This window comes from Eptesicus fuscus, chromosome 6, assembly GCF_027574615.1.
Source record: "Eptesicus fuscus isolate TK198812 chromosome 6, DD_ASM_mEF_20220401, whole genome shotgun sequence".
NCBI lineage: Eukaryota > Metazoa > Chordata > Mammalia > Chiroptera > Vespertilionidae > Eptesicus > Eptesicus fuscus.
In genome coordinates, this window is record NC_072478.1 from 93,691,241 (window position 1) to 93,706,395 (window position 15,155).

The 15,155-nt window shown below is 41.8% G+C and overlaps 1 protein-coding gene across 10 annotated transcripts in view; it reads right to left on the reverse strand.

Annotated features, from left to right (window-relative positions):
* EBF1 (EBF transcription factor 1) overlaps positions 1–15,155 on the reverse strand; it is a 385,879-nt gene that overhangs the window by 136,306 nt on the left and 234,418 nt on the right. For all 10 annotated transcript variants that reach the window (XR_008556430.1, XR_008556431.1, XM_008147667.3 and 7 more), the window contains exon 7: positions 9,650–9,731. Coding sequence is in view for 8 of the 10 variants with exons in the window: in XM_008147667.3 (XP_008145889.1) it covers positions 9,650–9,731 (82 nt within the window). In the remaining 2 variants the exon portion in view is untranslated. The remainder of the gene's footprint in view (positions 1–9,649; positions 9,732–15,155) is intronic.

The following is a 15,155-nucleotide window of genomic DNA, read 5'->3' on the forward strand; positions in this document are numbered from 1 at the left end:
AAGACATGAAGGAAAACCTTAAATGCATATTGCTAAATGAATGCAGCCAATCTGGAAGGACTATATACTGTATGATTCCAACTATATGACCTTCTGGAAAAGGCAAAACTATGGTGACAGTATAAAGATCAGTGACCGTCAGGATTTTGGGAGGTGGGAGGGAAGGACGAATAGGTGGAGCGTAGGGGATTTTAGGACAGTGGAATATTCTAGATCATACTTGAATTGTGAATATATAACATTCTGCATTTGTCCAAATCCATGGGCTACATAACATAAAGAGTGAACCCTAGCATAAATGAAAGACATTATAGTTGACTATAATGTACCAATATTAGTATATCAATTGTAACAAATGTATTACACTAATATAAGATGTTAGGAGAAACGGGGGAGGGGGAATTGAGGAAGTCTATGGGAACTCTCTGTACTTCCCCCTTATTTTTCTATAAACCTAAATCTGCTCTATAAAATGAACTCTATTCCATCAAATGTCTGCCCTCCACCCCACACAACCCACATTCTCCACCCAGCTGCCTGCTAAACCACTCATTAGAGACTCCTCAAATGTTAGTCACAAGAGACCCAAGAGATCAGCCAATCTAGTGGCTTCCAAAGGAGACAAGACTGCAGAGAGGGAATCCTAAATGCAGCCACAGCAAGGCTGCCACTAAAGCATGCAGTGATTTCCTTTTGTTGACATGGATCAGATCATCTCCATATGGAAACACTGGTTATCTCACGCAGACGAGAAGCTCTGAGCTGGTAGGTTCACATGGCTTCAATTATTTTAAAATAGAGAGGGCGAATTTTACTCCATAAAGGCCATTAGGTTGGAAAATATGTCATCACATAAGGTTTGTAAACCAAAACGACAAAAGAAATTCTCAGGAGTTATGATACCGCAAATTTGCCCAACACTTCCTTTTACAGATAGCAAAACTGAGGCCCCGAATGGTTTAAAAACATCCTCAAGGTCACAGGACAAGTTCACAGCAGAGGCAAGCCTGAAGGGAAACTTCCAGACTTCAGTTCCAGTGCTCACCCACAGCAGCCTCTGGCCTCTCCATACACTCTCCTGGCTTCAGGTCTCTCTCCTCTGACACCCCTGGTATCTTCCAGTGAACACCTCTGGTGCCTACGTGACTGACTACACTTTAAGTATTTTTTACACAGAAATGGTCTGCAGTAGTAAGACCTTCATTAACTTTGTCCTTTAAAATATCCTTCACTGATATGGAATGAGATATTCTCTAAAACCTGCCTGATTGCTAGCTTCTATCTGGTTGAAAGATCCCAAATAAGTCATTAAAAATTATGGAGGACACATGAACCTACAGGATGTAACGGAGTGAAACTGCTAGAATACGCAGTGAGTAACTGAATTAAATCCACACTTTAAGGCTCAAGGCAAAAACTCTTCTTTTAAGAGTAAGACAAGGATGGATGTTCCTAAATCCTCAGATAGTTATGTGAAACTAACTTGGATCCTTGGGAACTAGACTCAGTTTCTGCCTCCTGAACTGAGACACGGGCTACACATAAAAACTTCATCGGTGACCTGAACTGTTTTTTTCTCTCTCTGGGTCAGGATACTTTTCATGACTCCTGACGGTGTCATTGGCCTGTAACTGGTGCTCTCCAATTACGTGTACACTGGCCATTTTAAGCAGCAGTGAGCCAACACATACAGAATTGCCTTGTGTGCTCTCTACCAACGGGTTATGGCACATGGATGTTGAAATTGGAAGAAAATAGCATATTGGTCAACAACTCCAATTCCAGGGTCAGGCATTCCTGAGTTTGAATCCCAACCAAGTTTATGACTTACTAGTTTGTAACCTAAGGTAAGTCACTCAATCATAAGAATAAGTTGTGGGCCTACTATTTGCCAGGCATTATTCCATGTATTGGAGAAGTAGCAGTGAACAAGACAGATGAAGTATTTGCCCACAAAGAGCTTAGTTCTTAGCAGGGGCAAAGCGGGGTTTTTAGACAATAAGTAAATAAGCAATGAAAGCAAATTTTGGAATATGAAAAGTTCTAGGAAGAAAATAAAATGTGGAGGGGGATGCCTAAATAGGTGGTGCTACTGTCGATTGAGTGATTAAGGAAGGCCTCCCCAAGGAGTGGACATTTTAGCTGAAATCTGAGTAAATAAGAAGCATTCAGACAATCCACGAAGTGAGAGAATTTCCCAGGGAGAGGCAACAGCCAGTGTGAAGACCCTGAGGCAGGAATGAGGTCAGTATATTTGGGAAAGAGAAATGAAGGAAGAGAAGAAAGGCCAACGTGCTTGTTTGGAGCAAAGTAACAAGGAAAAGAGCGATAGAAAAAAAAAGTCAGATAATACATGTAAAATACTGAGTACTACAGTGTCTCACACATACTAAGAGCTCTATAAAAGTTACAACTGAAAAAGTGAAAGCATATAATAATATCTTTTGTTGGAAAGTCTTGGTAAGTATTGGCATCCTCAGAACCAATATCCATTGGCAACACTGATCAAAGGGAACACTTTCATATCTATCTTTTAATGTATTTTACATTTTTTCAATAGCAGCTGTACTTCACGTAGGAATTTATTTCCTCTAAGTGCAGAGCTACCACTCAACAAATCCAGCTCATAAGGATTCCTTCTCACTGATGCATATTTTCTGCCGAGCCCCAGCAGAAGGCTCATGCCAAGACACATATTTGCCCAATAAGCCGTAATGGTTTAATATATCAGGTTGAAAATCCGCCATTTGTATTTACCATGTTCTGTGAATTAATCCTGGATTCAGAAACTATCATTAGAGCTGCTTTCAGTATAATTAATCAGCGTGGTGCATCTTGAAATTATTCCGTATGAGCAGAGTGATTGCAGCCCGGGCCCCTAGCATTCTGTTTGGTAAAGAATTTAATTGCAAAAATGTGCTGTTTGTCAAAACAATATGAGGCAGGGGGTGGGGGACAGTGGGAGAGAAAGAAAAGGGATGAGAATATTTTCGTCTTTATTTAAGTGCCTTTCCAAGCAGACCAAAAGTGCAGAGGTTGGGCATGTATTTTAAGAATCCTTTAATGATACCCTGTGACATATTGATTCAGAGCCTCTGTGGGTTTCTGAATAAATAACAAGGGTCCTCCACAATTTATAGAATTCATCCCAAAAAAAAAGGACAGAGAGCTGCCTTTTAAGTCGCTTCCCATGTCATCATTTTAAAGAGAACACACACTTTTGGTGGGAATTTTGGATGCACAACCTGGTGGTTTCTTCTCATATTTTCTATCCTCCACTCTGAATGACTAAGAAGTGAAGGACGATTATTCGTCCCCTCAGATAAACATGAATTCCAGCTTGCTGTTCTCTTCGCTCTGGACAAATTATTCTTCTGGCACTTCCCAGGACAATTTATTCTTATCCTTTAGCTCTGAGCATCAATGTTATCTCCCCACAAGCTTTCCCTGGCCACCTACTTTAAAGCAGATTCCCATCACCCACCCCACACTGTTATTCTCTCTTGTAATATCCTGTTTAATTTTCTTTACAGCAATAATTACAATTTTTAATGATTTGCAATTATAAATTTGTACACATGTGGAAGCTGATGATAATTATTCAGTGTATAACCGTTTTTTCTTTTCTTGAGCTGTACGACTAGGCATTTGCAGACCTCCCTTGCTTATTCTATATGGCCATGTGACAGACTCCCAGCCAGGGAATGTGAGCAGATTTGACAAGGGTCATGTCTTAGCCTGGGCTTTTAAGAAGTCCATGTGCCCTCTCCATGCCCCCTATAGCCTTCAGCTGGGTAGATGGAGACAACTAGAACCTAAAGGAAAGTGGAGACACAAAACGAAAAGGAGCCCAAGTCTTCATACCACTTCCTGGACAAGATCCGCTCACCAGCAAGAACGCCTGCCTTATACATTATATGAGCAAGAAGTAACCTTTTCTTGTCCATGAGCCATTATGTATTCTTTGATCTATTTGTTACAGCAGCTAGTATTACCCTAAGTAATAGACCCCACCTAGAATACAAGTTTCATTAGAACAAACACTCTGCCTTTCTTGTTCATCACAATATACTCACTACCTACCGCATCAATAAATACTACTGAGTGCATGCAGACATGAATGAATGAATGAATACATCTTACATTTATATTCGTACGTAGTCACGGGGCTAACATTTATACATAGAAATAGATTTATAGCCTCTGGAAAAACTTTGTTGAGATGGATTTGGAAATGTACACTTTACTTCGCAGCCTCCAGGTATTACGGTGTCGACTGCGATGACAGCTTGTACCCAATTCTTGTTCCTCCCCGCTCCATCCTCATTCTGCCAGCCCCAACAAGAAAAGCTATTGATAAGGATTTAAATCTTAACCTTGACTTGTCTAGCTCCTGTCAGTTAAAAACCAGCCCCGTGACATGGTTTTAACAAAGTCCTGTGACATTAGCATCTTTTTAGTGTCAAGATGAAGAAACAGGCTCATTTAGTCACAGTGAATTTCTCCCTGTCATGAGCTATTGCCATCCCTAGCTTACCCCCACCCTCTCCCCAACTCCCCACACCTACTAGAACTGAATGAAGCCTGTATCCACTGTTGTATCTAAGCAAGTTTGTTACCCTAACCACAGCCTGGGGATTTCAAAAGAAAATATCCATTGTGAAAAAAAAAAAAAAAAAAAAAAAAAAAAAAAAGATTGTACCAGATTTTCTACAAGGTTTATTCCATACTGCCTTAATGTATGAACATAGTTGAGCTCGGGGGAAAGTGATTAATTTCTTGAAAACGCTAAGGTCACACTAATTGACATGACCTGTGTAATTAAGCAGTCTCTGTTTACACACCAGAAGCTCTGCCGCTGTGTGGCTGAGTTTGCTTGACAGAATGTCTTTACATGTCAAGAGATCAACAACCTTTCTTATGTCCTCCTCGGTCACCTACACAGGCCCCTGATTGCTGTTCAGAGGAGACACGCTAGGCACAACTGTATGAAGATCAGACTGGCCTGGCAAGCAGACAAAATGGGTGCAAGAAAAAGAGCACCCATGACAATTGAAAAGAGCCCACTTAATAGGCAGGGGAGTGCGTTTTCAATCAGATGTCTCCAGGTCTCGGATTTTCAATATAACTGGGAAAAGCCACAGGGAGATATAAAAGTACACCAGTTTTCTCATGCCAAAAAGACACTCTCTCACTCCCCCTTGGAGGCAACAGCAGCATACTAGTAAAAATATTTGAAACCAGCTTCCCACTTAGTGTGCTATGAGGAAAAAATGATGGAAATTATAAGTCTTGTTTATAGGAAGCATTTGACCACTGTCTCTTGACACATCTCTATCAGCCAGGATAACTTCAGGGAAGACTAAACCTCCCCCCTCTTGATTAACTCCTAAGATCTGGGAACTTCAGAAGGATTTTTAACAGAGTACTCTGAGATGCCACTTTACACTGAGGGGCCGCTTTACTCAGGATCCATCTAGGTAAGGGGTCTTTCTCGTCCTAGAGAACTGGCCTAAAACTCTACCGCTTCAGTGAAGCTCAGGCAATCTTCTGAATAACAGCTTCTTTCCCTAAAGTTCATACAATTACAAATTGACCAACACTGTAGCTCTGTTCAGAAACAAGGCTCAGGTTTCTCCCCTTCCACACAATTCTACCCTCTGCTTGGCAAACTGTGGTGCCGTTCCAATGTTCTTCATCCAGTTGGTATCTTTAGGTTCTATTAGGGCAAATGCCTCTTTTGAAAACCCCTCCTTAGCTTTGCTGAGATTCCAGCACATATTTGTGGGTAGCCACTGTGGCTCTCAGATGTTGAGAGAACTCCTATTGTCTCATTTGGGACCTGTCAACAGATTCTGGACAAGTTCTTTATAGTTCCACAACCTTAGATAGCATCTGAGTCAGACTGCCTCAATGCTTAGTAGATGTGTGACTTCAGGCAACTTGCTTACTTTCTCTAAGCCTCAGTGTCCTCATCTATAAAATTCATAATCCATATTTGCACATTCCCAACCAGGATATTGTGAAGATAAAAATGATAATTCATGTAAAATGCTTAGCATAATATCTCTCACATCAGTACCCAATGAATGTTAGTTTTATCATCATCATCATCGTTATGGCCCACGTCCATAAATGTACATCAAGGTACACACAGGGACATGTATAATTATAGACATGTATACGGAACACACTGATATAGACACAAATATAAATAGTTCTCTCCCCAGCACTTGATGCAGTTAGGAACAAACCAAGAAAGGGAACATAGGAAGAGAAGCCAGCTTGGGCACTAGCACAAGGAGAAAAAATGATGAGATGACCATTGAGTTTGGGGCTCAATGTGTTGAAGTTCCTGGAAATATCCAGCAGGCAGCTGGTAGATAGGTCTGAATTGGGACATCAGGTCTCAAGGAACCTGACTCAAGAATTCTCAGTGCCCAAAAAGTGGTTATGATGCTGGGGGTAGAGAAGATACTCAGAGATCCTATACAATGAAAAGAGTTCTGTATCTCAAAAGGAAATTTGGAGAACACCAACATTCATAGGAGAGCAGACAAGAGCATATCTTATGGAATCCAAGGAAAAAGATGGATTCAAGAAGGATGGAGTGGCTACCAGCATGAAATGATACAAAGAAACAAGACTGGAGAAACAATGGAAAGGTTGAATAAGAGATATTTGAAGTTTTACTTGAATTCTATTGAGGCAATTCATCCATTCTGATTGCATAAATACCCATGTGCCTACATGCATAAGACTGTGCTAATTGCATAAAATGATAATTCATGAAATGTGTAAGCGTACGCAGATACAAAACTAAATGAGTCAATATTCAGAAGAAAAAAAAAAGAAGTCAATATTCATTCTGTAATAGGCTCCCTCCATCCTCTGCCAGGAAGAAAGGAGTGAGTGATGGAACAATGCAGGTTAAATCTGAGATGCAATAAGGAATTTGTCATTGCTGATAGAAAAAGATACAACTCTTCTTCAACTCAAACACTGAATCTGTGGTGGCCAACGTAGCTGCCCCTATTGAGACACATCTACCTACTTTAGCACCAGTTGGAGAATCATAGGAAAGAGCATTGTCATGGTTCAGATAAAGCATTATGTATTTGAAGGATAGTATGACCTGTGTTGGGCAGCTCTCATGCCTAGACAAAGAGTGTGCTCTTTGAGATAAAACCACTGTCCCCGAGAAGAGTCTGCCAGAGGTCATCAAGTATAGGACTGAACCAGTGATTCTCAACCAGCGGCAATTTTGCACTCCTACCCCAACCAGGGGACATTTGACAAGGCCAGGAGACATCTTGGTTTGTCATGACTGGCGGGGAGGGGAGTATCTCTACTGGCATCTAGTGGTAGAGGCCAGTGACAACTTACTACAAACATACTACAAACACAGGACATATCATTCCCCCCACCCCACCCCTCACTCCCCACAAAGGATTAACCAGTCTAAAATGTGAATTGTGCCCAAGTTGGAGAAACCCTGTACTGAAATAATGACCCAGCTTTAGTTTATTGCAAGTATTTTCTCCAAAGGCTTACATTTTATTTTATCATTTACAAATTACATATGCATGCAAAATGTTGTCTTTCCTTCATATGTTGTAAAATAAGTAGAATGGTTATTTTTACTCCATTTTACAGTTGAGGAAACTGAGGCTTTCCAGAAATCTAACTCATGTCTCCTCATCTAAGTAGGCCTTCTATTAAACAAAGAGTAACTCTTTTGTCTGTAAAACTTTCTAGACTCAAAAATAACAGACTGAATTGGTTTCTCATCTCACATAAGAGCTACATTCCTGTAATTCAAGGCTTTCAGACATTTTACTAGCAGGTCCTATGAGGGCAAACAAGTCCCCAGAAGTCTTACACAAATGCTCTTTCTTTAGGTTCCCAATGTCACCAAAGTCCATCTCTAGCTCTGCTTCCCTGAGAAACACAGCAAAGTTGATCCTGGTATTCAAAAGCCATTAGACATGTCTCTCAGATACGAATTGTTTTGTGCCTGGAGATGCTTTGTTTCTAACCCAAGCTTGTTCAAACGAGATATAGGGCTCCTCTCAAGGGCAAAGCAAACTACCAAACAGTTTATATTAAAATTCACCCTCACGATTCAAGGCACTTAACAACACACACTTAGTGTTGGTTTTGCCCCCAAAACCAACACTTAACAACACATCATATGTGTTGGTTTTGCCCCCAAAGCTGACTCCAACGCAACCCAAAAAGTCCTGTGTGGGAATGAGAGTGCCCAAGTCTACCAAAATGGGATCAGAATCTAGCCAGGAGAAACATTTTCTGGGAAACTAGGAATTTAAGGATTCTCCCCCATTCATCTCTGTTAAGACAAAAGTTGGCAAGGCCAAAATGATTTTAGAGAAATGCTTCAGATCTCAGGAGAGAATGTCTTCTTTTTTTTTTTTTCACTGAATTCATTCTTTCATGAGACCAATAAGTCTCACCCCTTTAAAAAACAATCATCTTGGAGATTAAGAGATCTTGACAAAAAAAAAAAAAAAAGAGAGATCTTGACATTCAAAAATCAATGCTCAGAATCATCCCTTCCCTTTCTCCATCAGAGACTGTACAGTTAAAAATTTTCAAGAGCTTCTCAAGATCATACATTTCAATCTACTTAAAGCTGACTATACCTAAGAGTATACTATAAGCACCATACAGACCTTATGGGCATACCTATATGGGTCATGACTCTGATGGGAAATTTAACAATGGCCATGCAAATGAGTTAGCCATAAAATTAGACAGAGAGCAACACAGGGCGGGGCGGGGAGGGGCGCTAGTACTTTCCTACTCAAGTATGGCCATGGCATTGGCATCACTAGGGAGCTTGTTAGAAATGTAGAATTTCTGCACCCCCTCCCCCAAGACCTCAATTAGCATTTTAACAAGATCCCCAGGGGATTCTTGACTTTCCAGTTTGAGAAGCACCTACCTAGAACTTAACCACCTTTACTAAAACCCAACTCCCATTCTGTGTCTCAGAAGTTAACACATTTGTTCTCACGTTCTTTTTCCTTTAGAAAATGTATAATTATGTGAGGTTAGCATACCATTCATGCTTTTAATGGTGGCAGATCGGATGGATGCTTCAGGACATTTACATGAGCCGTACAAGGACATTTCTGAAACAGAACTGTCACCCCTGTCAGTCTAGAAACACCCTGCTTCTTCAGGGGTCCATTTGGAATGATAATTGCGACTAACAATTTCCAAGGATAGAAGAACAGAGAGAGAGGAAGGAAGAAGGTAGTAAATTCTAAAAAACAGAACAAAGCTCTTCCGTACCAATTTTCCAGTTGTAAACTTACAGGCAAAGAATTCCTTGTTTCTGTGTACTTCACTTAACCTGCAGTAGTTTAAGCCTGTGAGTATTCTGGAAGCCACCCTAGGCTCAACCAGTGCACGCAGGTGGTGTGGTCCCAATTCTTCTCTAATAAAAACAACAACAACTCCTAGACAGCAAAGACCTGAGGGACTAGGAACCTCACTTGCTCTCCACTCTGGGGAAACAACTGTACTCTCTATCTTCTGCCTAAGTCTTTTTTTTTTTTTTTTTTGTACCCTCTCCCGATATTCATGTCGTTATTGAGATTTAAGAAAGACAAGACAGACCCACCTGGAATCTCCGCATGTCACGTGGGTTTCCGGCATTCTTTAGGCAATTTTGGTTACATTTGAGGAAAAATTTCAAGAAGAACCTGTGAAGAAAGAAATAATCGTGGTTAGCATTTCAGTCCTGACACCGAAAGGAAAAAAAAGTAGTACGTCGCTTCTGGGCGGTGTGTTCTAGGCCAGTTTTCTGGAATATTCAGAATGGTGTTAGAACCAGTATTTCTTTGAAAGCTTTAGCCTTTGCTTTGCATCCGAGCTGGAATGCACGGCTCTCAGTACTGCCAGCAGCTCTCTTAGGGGCAAAAGGATTAAGCCCCCAAGGAAGGGTTCTCGCTCAGGCAGAGAGAAAGTCTTCACCACCCTTTAGGGTAGGTTCCAATTGAGTATAATTGCCTAAGAATTACTCACGGTCCCTAATAACATGTAAGTCAAGCCCTGTAAAGTCACAGATTATGAGCCAGCAAAATACATGCTGAATGACCACAAGGAAACAGTCGACACTTTTTAACTTAGCATCTCCAAATAAAATACCCCAGTTTAGTAGTACCCAGGTGAGAGTCACATACTGACTAAAGTCCTTGGGCTTCTCAAACATTTCCTAGACTTGAGGCCCAGGGGCTTTACTTGCTAGGGTGACCAAAGGTCCCACCTTGCCAGGAACAATCCCAGTTGTTGCCTGCTGTATTCGTGTATTAATAGTGCCCACTTTAACTTGCAAAAGTGTTCTGTTATGGATGATAAATTCGATGGTCACCCTATAGCTTTCTGAGTTATTTCTTATGTTGCAGTGGTTTGTTCAAGTTCATCAGGTAAAGGAAGCAGATATCAAAGGCAGCCTTCTAAAGCATTCACGTTGGCCACCTGCATGTTCCTTCCACACCTGCCCAGGTTTGGGGAAAGAACAATTTTAAAAGCCACCTTAATATCTTCATTCCCTTTCACTTAGGCCTGTGGATTTCAGACTCAAATAATTTCCCTAAATATCAGAATGTATTAAAATGCTAGTCAGTGAAATTCTTATAAGTATAGAGGGCAGGCTGACAGCTGCGGGGAGGAGAAGGGAGGTTGGGGGTGAAGGCATTGAGCAAAAAAGAAAAAAGAGAGAGAAAGAACTCATTGACATGGACAACAGTGTGCTGATTGTGGGGGGGGGGAAAGGAGTGGGTGGAGGTGGAAGAGGGTACAGGAAGGATAAAAGGTGATGAAAAAAATTAAATGGAATGAAAAAATTAAAAAAAAAATTTTCCCTTCTTCATCTTTCCCCCACTTAAAGTCTACAATGGTGTAAAATTCCCACGGTGGTACACATACTTCATGAAAGAGTAGAACTCAAATTTGGATGGAGCCTGTGTTCTTAACCATTATGCTATAGTAGTTTTAGTAATAATAGAAGTAGTACAGTACTGATATGAACACTAATTGTATTATCAACAGCAATTGTACTAATAAGAGTAAATATGAGTAATTGTACAAGCAAGAGGCATTATTAGTATTATTATCTCTACACTGGCAACGTAAATATTGTAGTAGCGGGCACTGCCATTCTCTCCCCTCCCTCGTTCCCTAGGGTTGATAATATTTGCCGCCTGTGTGTGTTTAAGCCATTTGAGCCCAGAGCCGACAGCCAGATTCAGGTTATGTTAGAAGGAGCTGTCAGCACACCCTCTGGCATCTTCAAGTCAGACAACTGCTAGCCACCGTGAGGGGGTCCATCTGGTGCCAAAATGGGCTCTGAAAGACAGGCAAACAGGACGCAGCTCTGCCAGAGAGAAACAGAATCAAGGGAGCGGGGATCTGCCTCCAGGATGAGCAGGGGCAAGGCGGCTGTCAGCAGCCCATCGTTAGCACAAAAGCTATGCGGGGCACACACCGGATCCCCGTTACCCTAAGCTGCCCTGTCACTCGGCATGCTGGCAGAAGCTCGACAGAGGATCACTTGCTGAAATTGAAGGCCTGACCATCTGTCGTGGGGGAGAGACAGCGTCAACTGGTGCCTGGGGCCCAGCTCAAGCCCTTATGTGGCAAAGACGCTCTGAAAGGCCGATTCTTCTGGGGAGAGCCAGCTCTACCCCAGGGGGAGCCTCAGAAATTCTTTCAAAGTTTTCCCCTAAGTAGATGCCAAGTGTCTGACCCTTCCGATCACGCTTCCTTAAAGGAACCAAGAGGAGTTAGAAGCAGGAGTTAAAAATATCCCACACCAAGAGACAGAGTTAGACGTGGCACACAAATTCGGGGTAGTTTTTATCGGGCTGCTTTTAAGGCATTTGTAAAGCCGGGGAGACGCGTCTGCTGGCCCAGGGGGAAGGTCTCAGATTCCGAGGGGGCTTTTCACAAAGCGGAGGTTATTGTAACTGAAAACCTCACTTTTGTCTGACGAATTACCCCAGTTTGTGTGGCGGGTGTGTTTGATAAAGTGTGTCAGGAGAAAGAGTGTGGCAGCCTTGCCCCAACCGTGGGAAACGGACCTGCAGCAGGACAAAGCCCCTATTGACCCTGTACAGTCCCAAAGAGTTCCATAAACTCCGAGAAATAGCCCAACCAGGACCCAACTCCAGTCTTTTGGGGGTGGGAGGAAGGGTGGTAAGAAACCTGACACTTTAGCGTTAATTTTCAATATGAATAACGTCATCTTGTGTCCCTACGTGTGTTATACTATTCAGAGCACGTGTATCCCTGGTATCTCATTGAACCCTCACGAAAGTCATATAAATTAGGAGTGCCAGAAATTATCAACCCATTGAAAAGGCAAGAAAACTAAGACAATAAAATTAAGACACTTACTGCAGCCAAACTAAACTAATACATAGCATTACTAAAAAGGACTCATTACAATATGTGTGTTTTCCATGAATTACAGCACTTAACAAGTGACCTTAACCATCACTAAGTCTAATTTCCTCATTGTGCATATGAGAAAATTGAGAGAGAGCAGGAGATGTGGTAACAGGTACATAGTTTTATTAGTTATAAGAGTTAGTATTAGCATCCTTCACTACTAGTTGTTTGGGTTTTCCAATATAATGTTAGCTTTTCAAAATGAACCCAATAAGAGCTCCATCCTTTGACACTGAACTTTTTTAGTCTACTACCTCAATTAGGAAAATGACAGTCATAAAACCAAGTGTGGCATCATATTAAAAATAGTGTTTAGGTTCATCAGTCAGGCAAATGTAAGACATCAGCCTGTCATTAAACATTAACTGAATCAAACACAGAGGTTGCTAGAACAAAATTGTTTGTTCAGTGATTAACTGATATCACATTTTATCAACCAATTGTTATTCAGTATATTAGGTAGCTTCCATGTGACTAGCATGGTACTGGACACCGAGGCACCTGCAAGCTTTCCCAAAAGGAAAATTCACTGAATTAGCCACCAGGATCTGACTCATCTATATAAGCATGTAAAATAACAAAAAGCCAATTCCATATAACCAGCACATGGCACAGGACTCAGAACCCTGTGGGTTTCCACTAAATATCTGTTCAGCCAAACAGAATCCAGGACCTCTACAATACAGACAGTAGTGGAGTATACTGGACAAGAGCTAGGGTTGGAGATAAGACAAGCCTGGGTAAATTTAGACAATTCCCTTGACCCTCACTCAGTGGCCTCATTAAAATGTGGGAATAACACTATCTCTCTCCCAGGACTACTGTGTGCTTTTCATAATGATTCTAGCTTCACTGTTGAATTAATTGTGTGACTTTAGACAAGTTATTTTACCTCTCTGTGCCTTGATTTTCTCACCTGTAAAAGGGGGGAGGGGATAACGGACCCTACTTTAGAGGGTTATTGATAATTAAATGAGCATCATATGTGGAGTGTTTAAATAGCAACAAGCATAGAAAGAGTAATAATTATTTTCATCATTTATCCCTGTGAACTGGTCAGGGATAAATGACCAGAGTTTTCTCTTTCTAGCTGTTTTAGCTTCCCTGTTTTCAAGGGCGACCTATTATTTTTAGAGAGATGTTGAGATTTTCAGATACAAGAAAATATTCTCCTCTCTTTGAATGTGAAAGTTAAGCATAAGTTCATTGAATGACCTACAAAAAGGAAAGAGGAAGCAGAAACCAAGGAGAGACAGTATGACTCCAACAGCTTGATCCAATGGCCAGGACACACATAAAGAAGAGAGGTAGCCGCTTAAATCATGGAGGACTCCAGCTAGTCACAACTGAAGGGCACACACAGTAAAACCGTCCATTAAGCAACAGCTTGTACATCATTAATTATTATGCAAAGCATTGCAATAGATCCAGGCTGAGCAGGTTGAGTTTTTACCTCTCCCACCCAAATTCTGAAAAATCACGTTCGAATGTTTTCAGCTGCTCTCAGAATGTCCAGGCTGGAAAAGAACAGCATCAAGGCGCACCTAAACCAAGACATAAAACCCCCCATTTGCAGTCTTAAGGCTCCCTGAAAGTTCCTCTGACTTATGCCTGCAGATGGTTATGTGGCAGACGATCCTTCCCAAAGATATTCAGGACACGGAGACTCACACTGACCTGATGCTGGAAACAGCTGTGTGGAGACAACTGTGGGGTCCCTTCTGTGTGAAGCTCCAGCTGCTCCCACACAGACACTCACTGGAGGGTGAGAAGGAAATGCCTCATGATTCAAAGGGCCTCTTTCCATGAACTGCATTATTACCTTTGCTTTGACAATGAAGCACAGAGCCGTCTGCCTCCAAAGACCAAGTCCACTGCCCAGATCTAACCAAGGAAGACTTTCCAGGAGTCCAGGAATTCTCCCAAATTGAAAACATTTAACCAGAAAGTAGCTATGTCTACCCAGACCACCCGAGCTGCCAGGGGCTACTTCAGAAATACCATCAGTGCCTCAGGACAGCCCTCCGTGGAGAGGTAAACAAGAATCCCATGGCCACTGCCATGAAAAATAATAGGTCGCCCTTGAAAACAGGGAAGCTAAAACAGCTAGAAAGAGAAAACTCTATTTTCAATGTCAACACTGTTTTGGGTTCCTGGTACACAGAAGTGGTAGAGTACAGTTCATCCATGTGAAAATATGATACACAGAAGTCAGCCAAAATCCCACAGATGTCACAGGGGCGGGGGCTGTGTGAGGGCAAAGGTTGCTCACTGCCAGGCCCACTCTCTCCTTTTCTGATATTAAAGTGCATTACTGAGAGAGGACCTGCCTTGACTCAAACCTGTGCAGTTATGTTTGAGAGGCGAGGAAGGAAGAAAGAGGAAGAAATGAGATCTGGGAAGGGATTCTACATAGTTGAAGCAAATCCTCTTCTCCCTCCCACAGTGGAAAGTGGAATGATACCAAGTTGTGGCACTATCTTGAGGATCCCAAGGGGGAGCATGTGGCTACCCCTATTATTGGCCACTGACTTCAAGGAGTTTACCTTTTCCCCTGGCCAAGGTACCTAAGATCTTGGGCATTTTTGGAAAGTGTTCTCAGCCTGAAGGGGTGAACATGATCAACTTGAAAAGCATTCATTACATTACCTCAGAGCTCAGAGTTTGCCCTTGAT